This window comes from Acomys russatus, chromosome 13, assembly GCF_903995435.1.
Source record: "Acomys russatus chromosome 13, mAcoRus1.1, whole genome shotgun sequence".
NCBI lineage: Eukaryota > Metazoa > Chordata > Mammalia > Rodentia > Muridae > Acomys > Acomys russatus.
Window position 1 is genome coordinate 27222091 of NC_067149.1, and position 15815 is coordinate 27237905.

Below are 15815 nucleotides of genomic sequence, written 5' to 3' on the forward strand. Positions count from 1 at the left end.
TTTAAGGGAAAGGCATTTTCCCCTTCTTGGGAGCACCCAGCTTTTACTCTGTTAAAAAGAACCCTAGAAAATGTACAGTAAGCAGAGAAGTCAGGTTTGTGAAAATATGCTTGTTTTTGCAATTTTCAAGGCCTTCTCCTCTTAGATCTGATGGAGGCGAAAGTCAGACCCATGATTTTGCAAGCCTGCCACAGTGAGGCTGGTCTCCAGTTTGCACACACCCACAAGGAAGGGCAGCTGCCCCTCTATCTGCTGAGTCCATGTGCTCTGGTGCTAACTGGAGATAATTTCACTGCAGAACACTCAGGCGTGCAAGCCCCAGAGCCACAAATGGGTTTGAAACAATTTATGATATCCGGCCTCCCTAGACATGTATTAGCATATACCTGGTTTCTTTAGCATCGCTTTGTTTTTCCAAAACCACAAACACAGTTGCTGGAATTTCGTGTGGAAGTGCTTAAGGGGCTGGAAGTTAACACCTTTGTGAGGCGTGCAGCCTCACTGTGGCTGCAAAACAAAGGCCTCTTTGTCGGGGGTTTCTCGAAATGTTTTCTTAACAAGTTCCAAGTAGTTTTAGGCAGGGAACTAAAGTAAACAAGATGTTACCATGATAAAAACACTTGTGAAAACAGTACAGCACACACTTAGTTTCTTTCACGTGAAACTCTTCGAAGTTTTGAAAAGTAAAGTTCACTGAAAAAAAAATTTTTTTTAAAGCAATTTAAACTGACTTAGTTTCTTTCACGTGAAACTCTTCGAAGTTTTGAAAAGTAAAGTTCACTGAAAAAAAAAATTTTTTTAAAGCAATTTAAACTGTCTGGTTCTGTCTGCAGCTCTCAACCTTTTAGCAAGGGTCAAAGTTCCCTTCAATGCTGGTCTCATGCCATACATTAGGAATCCACAGAAAACAACTTTTGGCTTTCATAAATTACATACATCTGATGATGCGTAAAGCCATTTTTGTTGTTTGTCTTTGTGTATATGAAACTTTTCTACATGGGAAATAACCAAAAAAGGGGGGGGGGGAAGGCTTTTCAAATGGAATAGTATACAAGGACATAAAGTGGTCAAAAATTATATAAAAAACTAACTAGGGGGCTAGGGGAGTCACTAAGGGTCTAGTGGGGTGTTAGCCCAGCAGGCCCCAGGCCTTGGGTTCCACCTGCAAAGGAAGGTGGGGTAAGTAGGGATGAGTGAAGAAGGGAAAAAGAGATACCCTGGGCAAGCAGTTCTGAAACAGCAGCCTGGTCTGACCGCCGCATACTCCAGCTAGAAAAACAGGCAGTGTGGTCTTGACTTCGAACTTTCCGGTCTACTCTTTACCTCCCCAAAGCATCACGTGAGCGGTTTGTTTTCGTCTTTGTCTTTAAGGGGAAGAATCCTAACTCCGTGTCTTATGGTAAAGACTGACACTGACTGATCTGGGAAAAGACTGGGTGGAATGAGAAGATGGTAAAGTAGAACAGCGGCCCCTCTAGGAAGGCCTCGGGCTTGCTTCTGTTCCCTGTTGCTGGGGGATTTGGAGCAATGCCCACTGAGATGTCATTAAAGCAGGCATGAGCACTCGCTGGCACCGGTAAGCCCCCAAACTACCAGTCACATGACAACTCTGGGTGGGGAGATTTAAGAAAGAGAGAAGACAGTACCCAGTGCTAAAAGTTCCACCTGTTTGCGCAAGAGACAGAGCATGGACAGGGAGGGTCTCTGCCAAGCCAGAGGGAAAGACAGACGCATGTTCTTTTAGGCAGTGTATCTCTCTGAAATTAAAGGTCCCGTGGCCATGCTCGCCTTAGGAATAAACCCTGTGGTGAAGGTGTCACGTTAAGTCTCTGGGTTTCACTTTCCGTCAACTCTAATACTTCTTCGTCAAGAGGAGACGAATACATGTCCGCGTTTGCCCTGAGTGTCTTCCTCCGTCCATCAACAGGGATGCTTCACTGTCTAACTGGAACTGTGTCCTCAAGCACTTCTCCCGACCCCTGTGACGGTCACACCTACCACCTGGAGCCACACACGGCTGCAAAACCGGAACTAGGTATCCTGTTCCCTTCAGACACCAAACCTGAAAGGCTAGGCTGGAGAATCCCGAAGCCAGGAGTGGAGAGCCAGTGGGTGTTGGAGGAAATTACAGGCCCTCCCACGCACATTCCCCCCAGCTACCCAGCCAACAGAGGCAAGGAGGCACAAAGCACTGTTCAGCTGTAAAACCAGGGTGGAGCCAAAATTGTGACCCAGGGTCAGAGGCCATTTGCTGGCTGGCACGAGAGGCATAGGCATGCTTCTTCCCGACTTGGGCCCTGTGCCTGTTTTAGAGTGATAGGGGGACAGGACTCAGACAGCCTGCAAAGCCTAATATATTGACTCCCCATAATGCCATACCACCCTTGGGACTGGACTACAGGCAACTTCTTACAATATTTCAGAGAACAGTCACTGATGCTGTCTCTAAATACAAGGTTGGAAGTTTCTGGATATTTAAAATTATTGTTCCTAAAATATACTTAAGTAGATGAGAGGCACCTGTGTTTATAGAGAGCTTAGTTGGGGTGAGGTACCTCCCATGATAGGCCTTTAGAGGCTAACAATTCTGAAAGATCATTATTAATTAATACACTGAAATACACATGCTAGAGGGGACTGCAACAAATCTATACAAACGACCACTCTTTAAAAAGTAGCTCCAGTCCCAGCCTGCCTTTAAATTTTTCTTTACATCCACTGCCTTGATAAGTAGAAAGCAATTCACTTCTCCAAGGTGGCACAGTGCGACAGTGAAGAAGACTCTGAAACTAGAACTCATGGTAGCTGGTGACCTTGGGCCAATCACTCAAACTGCTGTTCCTGAGATGCCTTAACTGTGTGTTCAAAACATAGCAATGGCATTTTCGCAGGTGGTTGTAAGGATTAAATTAATTAATATGTATTAATATGTATCATTACTTATCTGAAACCATGCCTGTTGCATATAGTTAAAGGTGCTAATTATACACTATTACAAAGTGGCTAGTGTCAAATTGATTATACTACAAAACAATGGAGGGGGCTTCTGGACAAATACAGACAAGGAGATTCTTCTAGAATCCTCCAACCCAGTAATTTGAACTATTTTTCTCTGATAACTGCCTTAGAATTCAAGGGAACCAGGTGGCTCTTGTTGGGCTGAGCTGAGTCTCCAAGATGACTGGCCTGTCTTCCTGAACCTAAAGATGAGCCTGGATCTCAAAGCATCAAAATCCTGCTCTAAAAGGAGGAGGGATGAGACCCTAAGTCAGGACCTAGGTGAAGCTGAGCTCACAGGAGCTTCTTCCAGAGGACCGTTCACTTTTGTTTTCTGAAACCAAGTCTCTCATGCCCATTCCCAGAGGGATCGTGTGCATGAGTCCCTTTGCTCTGCAGGCAGAAACGTAACAGAGCTTGGCCCAAAACAAGAACAGAGGGCTTAATGCGGAGCAACAGCGATCTGCACAGGCTGAGAAGAATGGGGAAAAGCTTGCACAGTGGGACTGATAACCCCATGGCGTACACACCTGTGTTCTCCAGTCCCAATTAGAAACATTTTAAGACGGAAGGCAACAGGGAAATACACAGTTGATAGGAACCCCAAACCGCAGCACCCCCAAGGCCCTTAGATCCTCACACGCCTGGCGCTAACTACAATACAGGAGTTCCGGTCTATACCGGCTCATTTCCACCGTCTTTATTCTTTTTCTTGTATCAACTCAAGTCGAGTTTGTACAACTTGCAAACAAAGTCTTCTGAAAAATGCTAGCACATAAGCAAACAGTAGGAAATAAGCAAGCTATACTGCAAGTTGATAGTGGGCACTCCAGTTCTGCTGAGCAAATAGGAACCAGGGGCATGTCATGCCATGTGCAAAACCACAAGAAAGGCTGGAGAGATGGCTTCCAACTCAGAGTCAGGCTCCTAACATCCTGAGAGGTGAACAGGCTTCTTGTTTGTAGGAGGTAAACCTAGGCCTCAATTCAAATGATCTTTGCTTCCCCAACCGCCCCCCTTTAGAAATGGTTTGAATTATTGACTCTTTCTACATCTGGAGGCCCAGCCATATCTTAACTGGCAGCTCACAGTACATGAACCTATGACATGAAGATGATTAGGATAAAAATACTTTCACCATTAATGAAATTTTATAAATGGGTCTAACTGAGAAACTGGCAATGTTCTTTTTGTCCCTAGAGTTGACGATACATGGCATGCAAGTGATGACAGCAGTTTTATACTTCAAGATTTCATAAACATAAATCATGTCGACCGGTGCTTGCCAGCCATTCTACAGGAGAGTGAAATCAGTCAAGTATTTACTTAGTACTGCTGTAGATGGGGAAGTCAGAATTTCCGAGTGCATTCTGCGCAGCTCTTTTCCTCTCATTGGATAAATATAATTAGGCAGACGACAGGGTGGTAACAAAACAGACTCCATGAGGGAGCTACACAGAGAACAAAGCCAGCATCACTTATCTAAATGCTAATAACGCAGTCTAAAGAGGACTGGTGCTGCTCTCGGTCTTGATCCTGACCAGCTCTTTCGGTCATGGCCCAAGTGTACACCGACCACAGAATACCTCTGGAATGAAGGATCCGACGACCTGAGAGGCTATGTGATGAGTCCAAAGCTTTCTGTGCAATAATAAAATACGCACACAAAACTACCTGCGGGTGCCCCTGCAAGGGTCACTAGGTGTGGCTGCATTACACCCCACAAGGGATGCTCTCACCCCGGTATATGGAAGCTCTACATCACACGTGCTAAATATTAGGTGGTACTTTCCTGGTGGCTTGAATGAGAATGGGTCCCTTAGGTCCATATATTTGGATGTTTGGTCCCCCCCCCACCCTCGCTTAGTGGAATTTTTTGAGAAATATTGGGGGGTGCAGCCTTGTTGGAGGAGGTGTGTCACTGTGGGCACCAGGCCCAGTGCCTCTCTCTTTGCCTTCTGCCTGTAGATCAGGCTATGAAGGTCTCAGCTACTGTTCCAACACCATGCCTGTTTGATTTCTGCCTTTATGATCACGGATTAATCCTCCCAAAACTGTGAGCAAGCTCCCCAGTTAAGTGCTAGAAAAGTTGCCTTGGTCACTGTGTCTCTTCACAGCAACATGACATTAACTAAGACAACTGTTATCAGTACACTGGCCAAGAATTCAACATATTGTACAGAAGTGAAGCCGGTAGCCTGACCAGGGTAGCTGGTCAGATTTTTAACTGACTTGACAGAATGGGTGAGGGAAGGAAATGCTGAGATGCGAGATGTCCACTTCAAGTGGAGAAGCTAAGGAGCCAGTTTTTTGTGTTTTTTTTTGTTTTGTTTTGGCAGAGACTTTCGGCACCACAGCTGGAGGTGAGACAGCCCAAGTTTACATCATACATTTATCCACTTCTCCTTGCGAGAAGAATAGTCTAACCAGAAGCCACCCAATACAGAGAGGTAAGAAACCAAGATGGTGGTCTCAGGATCCCATGCCAAGAAAGGGGTCCAGGCACTGAACTACAGAGGACCACTTTTCTAAAGTCAGATTGGTATATGAGGAAAAACAGGGAAAGCCAAAGGATTGAGGATTGTCACTGGGTTTCTTCCTACATCAGGGTTAGTCTGGAAAACTGACTGGTATTGGTGCCTTCCCTTTAAGTCTCCATCCCTTCACAGGGCAACCCTCCTGGGATGATCTAAGTTCCTATGACGGTGACTCAGAGGCCACCGAAGAGCTATGTGACACTCTCCAACACAAAGACAACCTGATGGGCGAAGCATGGACGGCAGGAGGGGCAGCATGTGACAGAGAAGACAAGGCAGATAATCCTTACTTTAGAAAGGCCGGGAAGTCATCACAAACTGCTTCGCATCCTGGCCACTTGCATACGCCATGTCCATACAGAGGGTGGCTGTGGGGGTGCTCCTCATGGGACAAGCTGCAAGAAAACACACAAGGCAGGAGAATGAGTAAAACACAGCCTGCGGAGTCCACATGACCCAGGGAGCACATGACAAATCTCACATTGCCATGCCCCATGGAATCTAATTAATCTTGACCTTTTTTTTTTTTTTTTTAACAGCAAGAGTTAAAGCATGGGCTGGAAGATGATGTTCTAAACACATTTAGGTTTAATTACCTGACATTAGGAACCTACCTCCACGTGTGAAAAGTGTTTGACAGGTGCTCAGACAGCAAAGGCTGCTGCTGCAAAATGGCCATGCTGCCTGTACTTAGTATGACTGGAAAATCTGAACTGGATCTGTGCCTCTTGAGTTTTCTATACGGGACATTTCACATTTCTTCCTTTCCTCCTCTCTATGAAAACTGCTTTCACAATATTGAAGTGTCCTCTTTTTTGTAAATTAATTTTATCCAGCAAAACTATTACAAATAAATAATGTAAAATACTAAAAGATATTTTTATCAGGGAATATACATATACACCAATGATTAGCTTAGAATTAACTTGTGCTGGGACGTTTGTACGTTTCAAGTTTGCTGACGGCAAGCTTGGCTTTAAGCATGCGCAGGAAGGGGTTAATGCGCCAGTGGGGTTCCAATCGATAAGTAATGATCTGGCCATTGAGATCAAGTCTAGGATGCTTTGATCTGAGCCACGTTGTGTACAGGGAGGAGTCTGCTGGGCTTGAGTGGTGAGCCATATTCTCAAATATTTTCTCTACCCTCATTTCTTTCAGACAAATTATTTTTACAGTTGTTTCTGTAACATTAGATTCCATCAAATAGAAATGTAAAACGAATGACTAGAGTTCTGGTTTGCACTCAGGCACACTCCCTTCACAGAAAGGTTAGAAGCACTCTGCAATTTTGTTTATTTATTCATTTTTGTTTTTGTTTTTCGAGACAGAGTTGCTCTGTGTAACAGCCCTGGACTCACTTTGTAGACAAGGCTGGCCTCGAACTCAAGAGATTCCGTCTGCTTCTGCCTCCTGAGTGCTGGGATTAAAGGCATGCGCCACCATGTCTGGCTGTACTCTGCAATTTACTCTACTGCCTCTCCTTGGTTTGAACTTCAAGAGCACAGGATAATGCACAGATATGTACATACACATCTATGTGTGTGCATGCACACGAACACATACATGCACAGGTGTTTATATTTTATCCCACTAATGAGATGCCTTTTCATGTATTTTCCTGACTGCATCATTCAGCTGTAGGTGCACATTGATGCCCTCCCTTACAACATAACCAGCCCACAGCAAGCACATCCCAAACCTTCAAACCGCAGAGGTTCATAGTGAACACACCAGAGCAACACCTCCCAAAGGCAATGAGGTTCCCCCTATGGTTTACGAAAACGATTTACCTAGAAAATATCAATGAGCTATTTTTGGCTCTCACAAAGGAAATAAACATGGGAACCAAAAGACAAATGAAAAACAAAAAACCAACAATATGTAGTGGTAGCAGAAACAGCCACCTTGCAAGGAAAGGAAATAAAATAGAAAACGAGGCTATCAACAGCGGAAGTTGGGAAGCCAACGGCACAAGGCATCCTCTAAGCAGAGGGGGAAACTCCACTGGACCCGGCAAAGGCTGTCACCTATGGGTCTGTGCATGAGCAGTTACAAATCACTGTAATCGTAGACCTGGAAGACTGCCCCGTCACGACCAGAACCCTTCCGCATTTTGAGAGCAAAGGCACGATTTATTAAAAACATTTTTCTTAATGGTTTCAGAAGAAATCCCTACCTCACTGATTATTTTCTCTAGCTATTTGATGAGAGGCTAACTGAAGCATTCTCCTAGTTTTATTAGAACATACATGCACGTGTCCATAAATGTATATAAAAATTGGAAAATAGAGAATAATTATCCTAAGATATGCATAAATCCATGACTTTTGACAAACTGAAGCATGAGGAACTTTATGTCTAATTCTATTTTGCTTTCTAAACATTTAAATTTTTTATTTTATCTTAATTTTATGTGAATATTTTATCTATATATATATATATATATATTTGTACCATGTAGGTATCTAGTGCCTGCAGACATCAGAAGACGTGCCAAGATCCCCTGATATTAGAGTGAGATAGTTTGTCAGCCACCATGTAGGTGCTGGAGAATGAACCTCGGTCCTCTGCAAGAGCAGCAAGTCTTCTCATCCGCTGAGCCAGCACTCTAGTCCTAACGTCATTTTGTAAAACAAAGCAAAACAAAAACCTCTTAGATTATCAACAAGTCTCCAAAACTGTCCCCTACTGATAGGGAACATGCCGTGGTCTTACGCAGCTAACATTAACCACTCGTGTACCTTGGACACTCACATTCCTGTTGTACTTCTTACATTTGCATGTAACGCCAGAGATAAAGTTATCTCGTTAAACATCTTGGCATACACTGATTTCTACCAAAATACACATTCAGAGAAACACAGAATCCACCAGTCAATGGTACTAAGATTTCCTTCACTGCGAACAGTGTCAGCGGCTCCTGCTGAGAGTATGGCACCCACCAAGCCGCATTGTCACTCTGTGTGTGTGTGTATGTGTGTGTGTGTGTGTGTGTGTGTGTGTGTGTGTAGTCTGTAGAAGCCAGGAACCGTGACTATTGAGAATACAAAACTCTTATTACCAGTTGGGAACTGCAAGCGGCACTGGGTTTAGTCAAGAATTCTCAGATTACCAAAACAACATGCACAGCTCATCACGATGCTTGCTGCTCTCCTGGTTTTTTGATGAGCGCTTGAATAAAAAGTATTTCCCTCTCAGTGTTTATTTCTACTTCAACTTGGGATCAGCTAAAGGACGGAGAGATGACGTAGGTCCTGACGCCCCAAGGCTAAACACACAACAATCCTGTGCACAGAAGCACGTATGTGTGTATGATGTATGTATGTATGTGCGTACGTATGTATGTGCGTACGAATGTCACTGTCATACAGTGGTGAGTTGGACATCCACTCACCCACCTGCGATATCACTGGTCACATTTTTGCGGGTCACTGTTCCATCTCTCTCTTCTGGTGTACTATTATTTCCTAAAGTGTCAACAAACGCTATCACCAGCTTTGTGGGACTGAATACATTTATCTATTCAGCCTTCTGAATAAAATACTTAATTTGGATGGGAGAAGAGGCTGGCAGTGATACCCCAGTGGGACCTCTGGAAAGAATCTTCAGACACCAACAGCTCAACACTGGGAGATGCTTTGGGAGTCAAGGAAACCTGAGTATTTAGCTTACAACCTTTTATACCTTTTATGGATTTTTTTTTTAATTGACTGTACTGTTGTACTGACATGCAATTGTTAAAGGGTTGTCTACACTCATGTATACTGTAGGAACAATAGCGAATACCACTCAAGACTAGAGCCACAGGCTGCCCTTGGCTGTGGCGCCATAGGAAAGCTGCACAACCACCATGGAGCATGGCTGAGGCTGGCCTCTGGGCTGCTCTGCACCCAGCCACCATGCAGCCCCAGCCAGAGAGGAGCTCTTGTGGTTCATCCAAGAGAGTGGAAGGGACATTAGATTTCCGCTGCTTTCTGGCTTCTGACAAAAGGGCGAAGAAAACAAACGCAAACTCATCAACTTCACTGTACTTAGAGTTCCAGCACAGGCTGAAAGACAGGGGGCAGATGAAGCTCGGAGGATCTGATGGTAGGGGGCGACCCTAAGACTCCCCGTGACACAGAACTGGTCACGGGTGACCGGAAGGTGTAGAGTAGACTGTGAGTGACTATTGTGATGACAAATGCTCACCAGGTTGGCTTTTAAGATACGCAAACATTTCACTTACCTAGAGTAAGAGAAATATAGGAGATGGGGAAATAGAAGGACCCAGAGGGTCCTGGAAACCTGCAAGAAGAACATTATGATGGGTGGATCAGAGCCCAGGGGGTTCTGCTCAAACTACTGTACTAACCAAGGACAACACAAGTAGTAAACATCGAACCCCTAGTCTGATCTAGCCAATGGACAGGACATTCTCCACAGTTATGTGGAGAGCGGGGACTGACTTTGACAAGAACTCTGATGCTCCATATTTGGCCACCTCCCTTTGGTGGGAAGGCCTGATGGCACTCAAAGAAAGAATAAGTAGGCTACCAAGATGAGACTTGATAGCCTATGACCATATAGTGGAGGAAGGAGGTCCTCCTCGGTCATAGACCTAAGGGTGGGGAATAGGGTGAAAGCGGGAGGGAGAAAGGAATGGGAGGATACAAGTGATGGGATAACAACTGAGTTGTAATCTGAATAAATTAATAAAATTAAAAAAATAAGAATGGCAAACATATCTGAAATGAAACTGTGAGGAGTTTAGATCAATTGTTCCTTTTCTTTCTTTACCTTTTTTTCCTTTCCTGTTCCTCCTCCCCATCTCCCCATGTCTCTCCCCCCCCCCCCTCTTTCTCTCTCTTAGTTCAGGTGGCCTTGAACTCTGTGTAGCCAAGAATAACCTTGAATTCCTGATCCTCCAGCCACCATCTGCCAAGCTCTGGGATTACTAGTGTGCACTATATTCTACCAGGCCCTGGGTCGAATGTTCAGTAAAATTTTAGTTTGTTCTACTATGACTTCCCAGGTTGAATATTCCCGTGGGCAGGGATCCCTCATTCATTCCCACACACTGGGCACCTCATACAGAGCTCCATAAATGCTATGTAGATTTATCAATGAAAAGACAGCCAACACCTTGCCCTATTTAATTTTTTTGTATGGTGATATACCCAATATTTGCTTTCTCTTATTCTTGTAGGTAAAGACCAGATTTGTGCAAACCCACAGGAGAAAATATCGCTAAAGATGCTTTCGTGCTACTTAATTTTATTCAGACTCTGTGCAGAAAGATGCATTCCAGAAAAGCCAATTGATTTAAATCTTTCCTGATAATCCTTGCTACGTAAAAACTAAATATAATTTAACATGAGAACAGTGGTATCGTTTCAGATGTGAAGGAGTCAACGTGCCAGGGAAAGTATAATTACATATAGATACGAACTAGCTCCTGACACTACATGGTACTTATCAATGCATTTACGTTTGCTATGGTGTGATGCCTCCATTCCCAATGACATTTGCTATGCTATTTTTGTTCGATTTATTTCCCCGACATTGACATGCACCAGCCCGCAGCCTTTCCTTCCACATTGGTGGGAGGGAAGATTTTTCTCTTCAGACACTGCTGGAGCTTGAACCCTGGGCCTTCTGCATACTGGGCAAGCGTGTTACTCCCAAAGCTACATCCCCAGGACTCGTGGAGAACCTTGGATGTTCATCACTGGTGAGTTCACTGTCTAGCCAAAACTGGGAACTAAGATTATCCCTGTCACCTGCCACAAGGATAACTTCTTAAGATTAGAGTCTGGAGACTTCAGTGGCATGTACGCTATGGGTCCCTGTTGTGACCAAAGGAAAAAGAACTCTTGGCTAAGGAGAAAGAATACAGACCTCAACAAATCAAACACATCCTGCCAACCTACATAGCAGCTCTGCTATAGAAATCAATCCTACCACCCACAAAAGCTGCAACTGAGACACACAGACATGTTCTTCTGAGTCTCCCCTGAGCTCATTTTTGTCCTATCCCAAATTTGCCTACTTGCTCTTTTTAAACTTGATTCTTTTGTAGCAAGAGTCCACAACAGCGTCTACTAGTGTACACCCCTCTCCCTACCCGCCCACTACACCAGAATTATAAACTGCATGTACTTGTTAAGTCAAGTCGTGGAGAGCTGTGCTGATCTTTCCGCAATGACTTAGAAGCATGGTTTTGTTGCTACTGTTCCACAGAGCTCTCCCACTTAGAACGCGTGGCACAGCGAGCTTGCAAATGTTAGGAGCCACTACTGCAGCCTCGTCTGAGAACGCTTGTATTGCCCCTATAGAAGCTCTGTACCTAGCAGCAGCCACTCCCTACCTTCTCCCTGCCTGCAGCCCACTACTCATCACTCACCTACTTCCAGACATTTGCCTGTTCTGTACATTTCAATAGAAACACTGTATGTGTTCCCTGGTGTGTAGTTTCCTTCACTTAGCATGTTTTAGAGGCTAACATACCCAAACTGCAGCTTTTTATGGCTGAATACTACTCCACTTGATTTCTGCACTACATTTTTTGAAGCCAGGGATTTCTTAATGAAAAATCTAGGCCGTTTCACTTGTTGGCACATATGAACACTGCCTTCTATGGATATGCCCATTCATGTACCTGTTTAAATATATTTTCAAGGTCTTTTAACTTAAATATTTTCTCAGAATTTTATACAGGAATACTATATTTATAATCATTTCTGCCCTCCTTCTCCCCCCTACCATACACCCTCAACTCCCTCTCCCTATTCATGACTTGTCCTTTTAAAATTATTATTGTTACACATATATGTACATATGCACATCTACTGAGTCCATTTACTGTGGCTCTTATGTACATGTGTTTAGGGTTGACTGCTCAGGACTGGGTAACCTATCAGGAGGCTCACCCCGACAGAAGACTGACTGTCCCTATCCCAACACCTTTATAGCTCTTCACCTCAGGGTGGGGCCTTGTGAAATTTCCCTCATCCACACTGGCATGTTAGCTGTGTTGTCACCACATAGGTCTTGTTTAGGTAGCTGTATTATTGAGATTTCATAGGTGCAGCTTGTCTGTCAAGTCTAGATAACATTGTCCCCAAACAGGCATCATGGTCCTCAGATCTTAGAATCATTCTGTACCCTCTTCAACTTTTGTTTATTTAAAATAATTTCTTTTCACATTCTGATGACGGTTTCCCTTCCCCATCTCCTCCCCACTCATCCAACTCATTGCCTCCCCCTCTCTAAAACAAACAAGCTAAAAAACAAAAACAAATCAACAACCAGAATATACATTTAAAAATAAAACTGTTGGTGTGTATAGTAACTTAAATTTTATTTACTTATTTATGTCTATGTATTTATATACTGATTCATTTTGGTAAGGCTTGAATTGCCTCCCTCTTTTTCTGTCTCCAAAGTCTTGGATTCTGGGCTTGCCATGCATATCTGGTCACATGGTAAATCATTCAATAGTCCAAGCACTAAGTTACATTCCTACAAACAGTGCTGCAACCTCCTCCCATCTTTTCCCCAACACTTGTTATTGTAGCTCTCTCAATTATTCACCAAACTGTGTGGAAGAAAAGCTGGCTGATTTTTTTTTTCCAATTTGTAGCTGCCTAGTAAGTAACAGGGCTCAATGCATTTTTATAGCTGATTGGCCATTTGTGCATCTTCTTTAGAGAAATACCTACTCAAATTCTTTGCCTATTTTTAACTGCAATTGTTTTACTGTTGCTTCTTTTTTTCTGGTTACAAATATCTCAACAGCTGTAATTACATATATTTACACACATTTGGACTGTCTCCTACTTTCTTGTGTACTCTGAAACACAAAAATTTTTTATTTTGATAAAAGTCAGATTTATGCATTTTTGTGTTGTTTCCTTTTACCTTTGACATAGCATTTAAGACACTGTTACCTAGTTGAGGGCAAAGAAGATGTTTGTTTTTTTTTAGAGCTTTATAGGTTTTCCTCTCTCATGGTCTGCGATCCTCCCTCTCAACTGCATATGACAGACGGCAAAGGTTCAATTCTACCATTTTTCATGTCACCTAGCACAATTTGATGAAAAAATTTACTGCATTACCACTCGAGTGGTCTATTCTTGGCTAGAGGTCAACTGAACACAAGAGTAACATCAGGACTGTGTTTTTACCTCCACTTGCTCCAGACCCTCTTTCTCCATGGGGTGCTTCAGTCATGCCATGTGCTGTTCACAAAAGATCTCTAAAAGTCATAAAGCAACCCCTGAAATGAAATTCACTGCTAAGATAACTTTTGGGGTTTGATGAGTGGGGACAGGAATATTACATTTTTAATTAAAATAAAGGCTTAACAGCTGGATATTTTGGAGAACTGAATGCCTACAGGAAAACTTTTCCCAGACATTGTTCTTTCTTTCATGGGCTGACAAATCCTTCCAGAATGTGCTGTGGATGTCTTTGACATGGAAATGGAGTGAACATACACATTGCGGTGGGGGGGGCATTATTTCTACACAGGGAGAGCCAGGAGTTCTGCCAATGGACTCTCCATTTGTCAAGACTGCTGTGGTGATGGCTTCTCTGTTCTTCCTCTCTACTTCCTCATTAAAAAGCAGAAGGAACCACACAGGAGCCCCTCCCTGTGGTAAAAACTCCACCAAAATTCTGCCAAGGATACCAGCTAAAATACGTCCCGGCCACACATCTTGTCACCACCAGCCAAGAGGAGTTCATGCTGAGGAATGGGTGCCACATGAGCTATGTCTTCTGGTGAGGTGGCATGCCGTCTTCACTGCTGCTGTGGGACAGGAACTGGCTGCCACCCTCTCATCCATCCTGCTTGCCCCAAATACATGGGACCAATCCCCTTTCCAACCCCCTCTGAGTCTTTGTCCCCACCTATTAGAACTTTCACTGAATGAGGTAGCAGACAGCCCATATCTATAGAACTCTGGCTCTGAGACAAGCATCCAAGGATACTAAAGATGGCAGCCCCTTTGTTCATTGAGTACCCTATGACTCCTGACTGCTCAAGTCTCTCCCTCTCTGTTACCGTCCCAGTTCCCTGGCCTCCTATGCATGTCCCCAACCTTCCTCACGTTCGCACAGTAACACTGTAACCACAGAGTCCTGCCATCTCATATGCACCTCATGTGACTTTGGGTGGGAACGTTCTGCTCATTCCCAGCCCAAACACTAAGTGGGATGCTCCTGATGTCCAGAAATCTGTTCCCTTGATACACAGTTCCAGGGCTATATATTACAGTGATAAAAGGCCCCTTACATTAACGTTAACCCATATTCATAACAATGACGAGTGTCAACGGAAGCCATGACTGAAAGAAAAGGAAAGAAAGAAGAGAGAAGGTCCCTACTTGTTTCTTTGCTCTCTCCCACTCCGCAGTCCTTACCTGCTACTTTGCCACCATGTTATCCATTCAATGAGACTAGAAGCACCATTTTAGGGGCTTCTTGGGTATGAATATGAGAGGAAAATTTTGATTTGAGAGCTTTCTTAATGAGGACGTTGTGTAAAAAGATACTATCAGACTTCCGTTTTAAGTTTGTATTTTTCTAAACCAAAGTGCCAAAGTTTGAGAAACATGACAGTACATCAATTTGAATCAAACACAGTCAATCAAATGAAGTGGCAATCAACAGGATGAGATGGCCTTGGGCCTTGACCACCCGTGACCTGTAGATGCATAGTTGTAAAATAGATGATTCCTTAAACACGCTGTTCAACTTTACATTCAAAATTTTATTCCTGGAATATTTTGTTTTTCATGTGTGTTCCTGTCTATATTTATCTGTATGTGTGTGGTACAAGCACACTCTTGTATGCAGGGACATGAACCTGTCTGCATGGAGGTGAGCGGGGGCGGGGGGCCTTTGGGTGAAAATAATTCTCTCATCCTTATTATCTTGAAACTGAACACAACTGGGCTGGAGTCCAAAAAGCCCCAGAGTTCCTCTTCTTCCTGCATCCTACTGTGCTATGGCTACAGATGAGTATGTTGTCATGTCTAGCTCTTATGTGGGTGCTGGGGATTTGAACTTAGGTCCTCAGGCTCGTGCAGCAAGTGCTCTTACTCAAGTTCCTCCCAAGCTTCGGGATGTGTTCTATTCTCCTGAAAGTGGAGGTCCAACCACAAGTCGGCTCCATTTTCTCAAGTTTTCTTCTACAACGGGGACAAGGTCTTGGGCCTAGCTACAGAAGAGCAAATGAGCTGTGGAAACAGGAGGACCAGTGACTGCGGCGCGGAGATGGCTTTTTATTTATAC

At 43.8% G+C, this 15815-nt stretch overlaps 1 protein-coding gene across 14 annotated transcripts in view; it reads right to left on the bottom strand.

The window, feature by feature from the left end:
* Foxp1 (forkhead box P1) overlaps positions 1-15815 on the bottom strand; it is a 602856-nt gene that overhangs the window by 42969 nt on the left and 544072 nt on the right. For all 14 annotated transcript variants that reach the window (XM_051154977.1, XM_051154979.1, XM_051154989.1 and 11 more), the window contains one exon: positions 5825-5929. In XM_051154977.1, coding sequence (XP_051010934.1) covers positions 5825-5929 — 105 coding nt within the window. The remainder of the gene's footprint in view (positions 1-5824; positions 5930-15815) is intronic.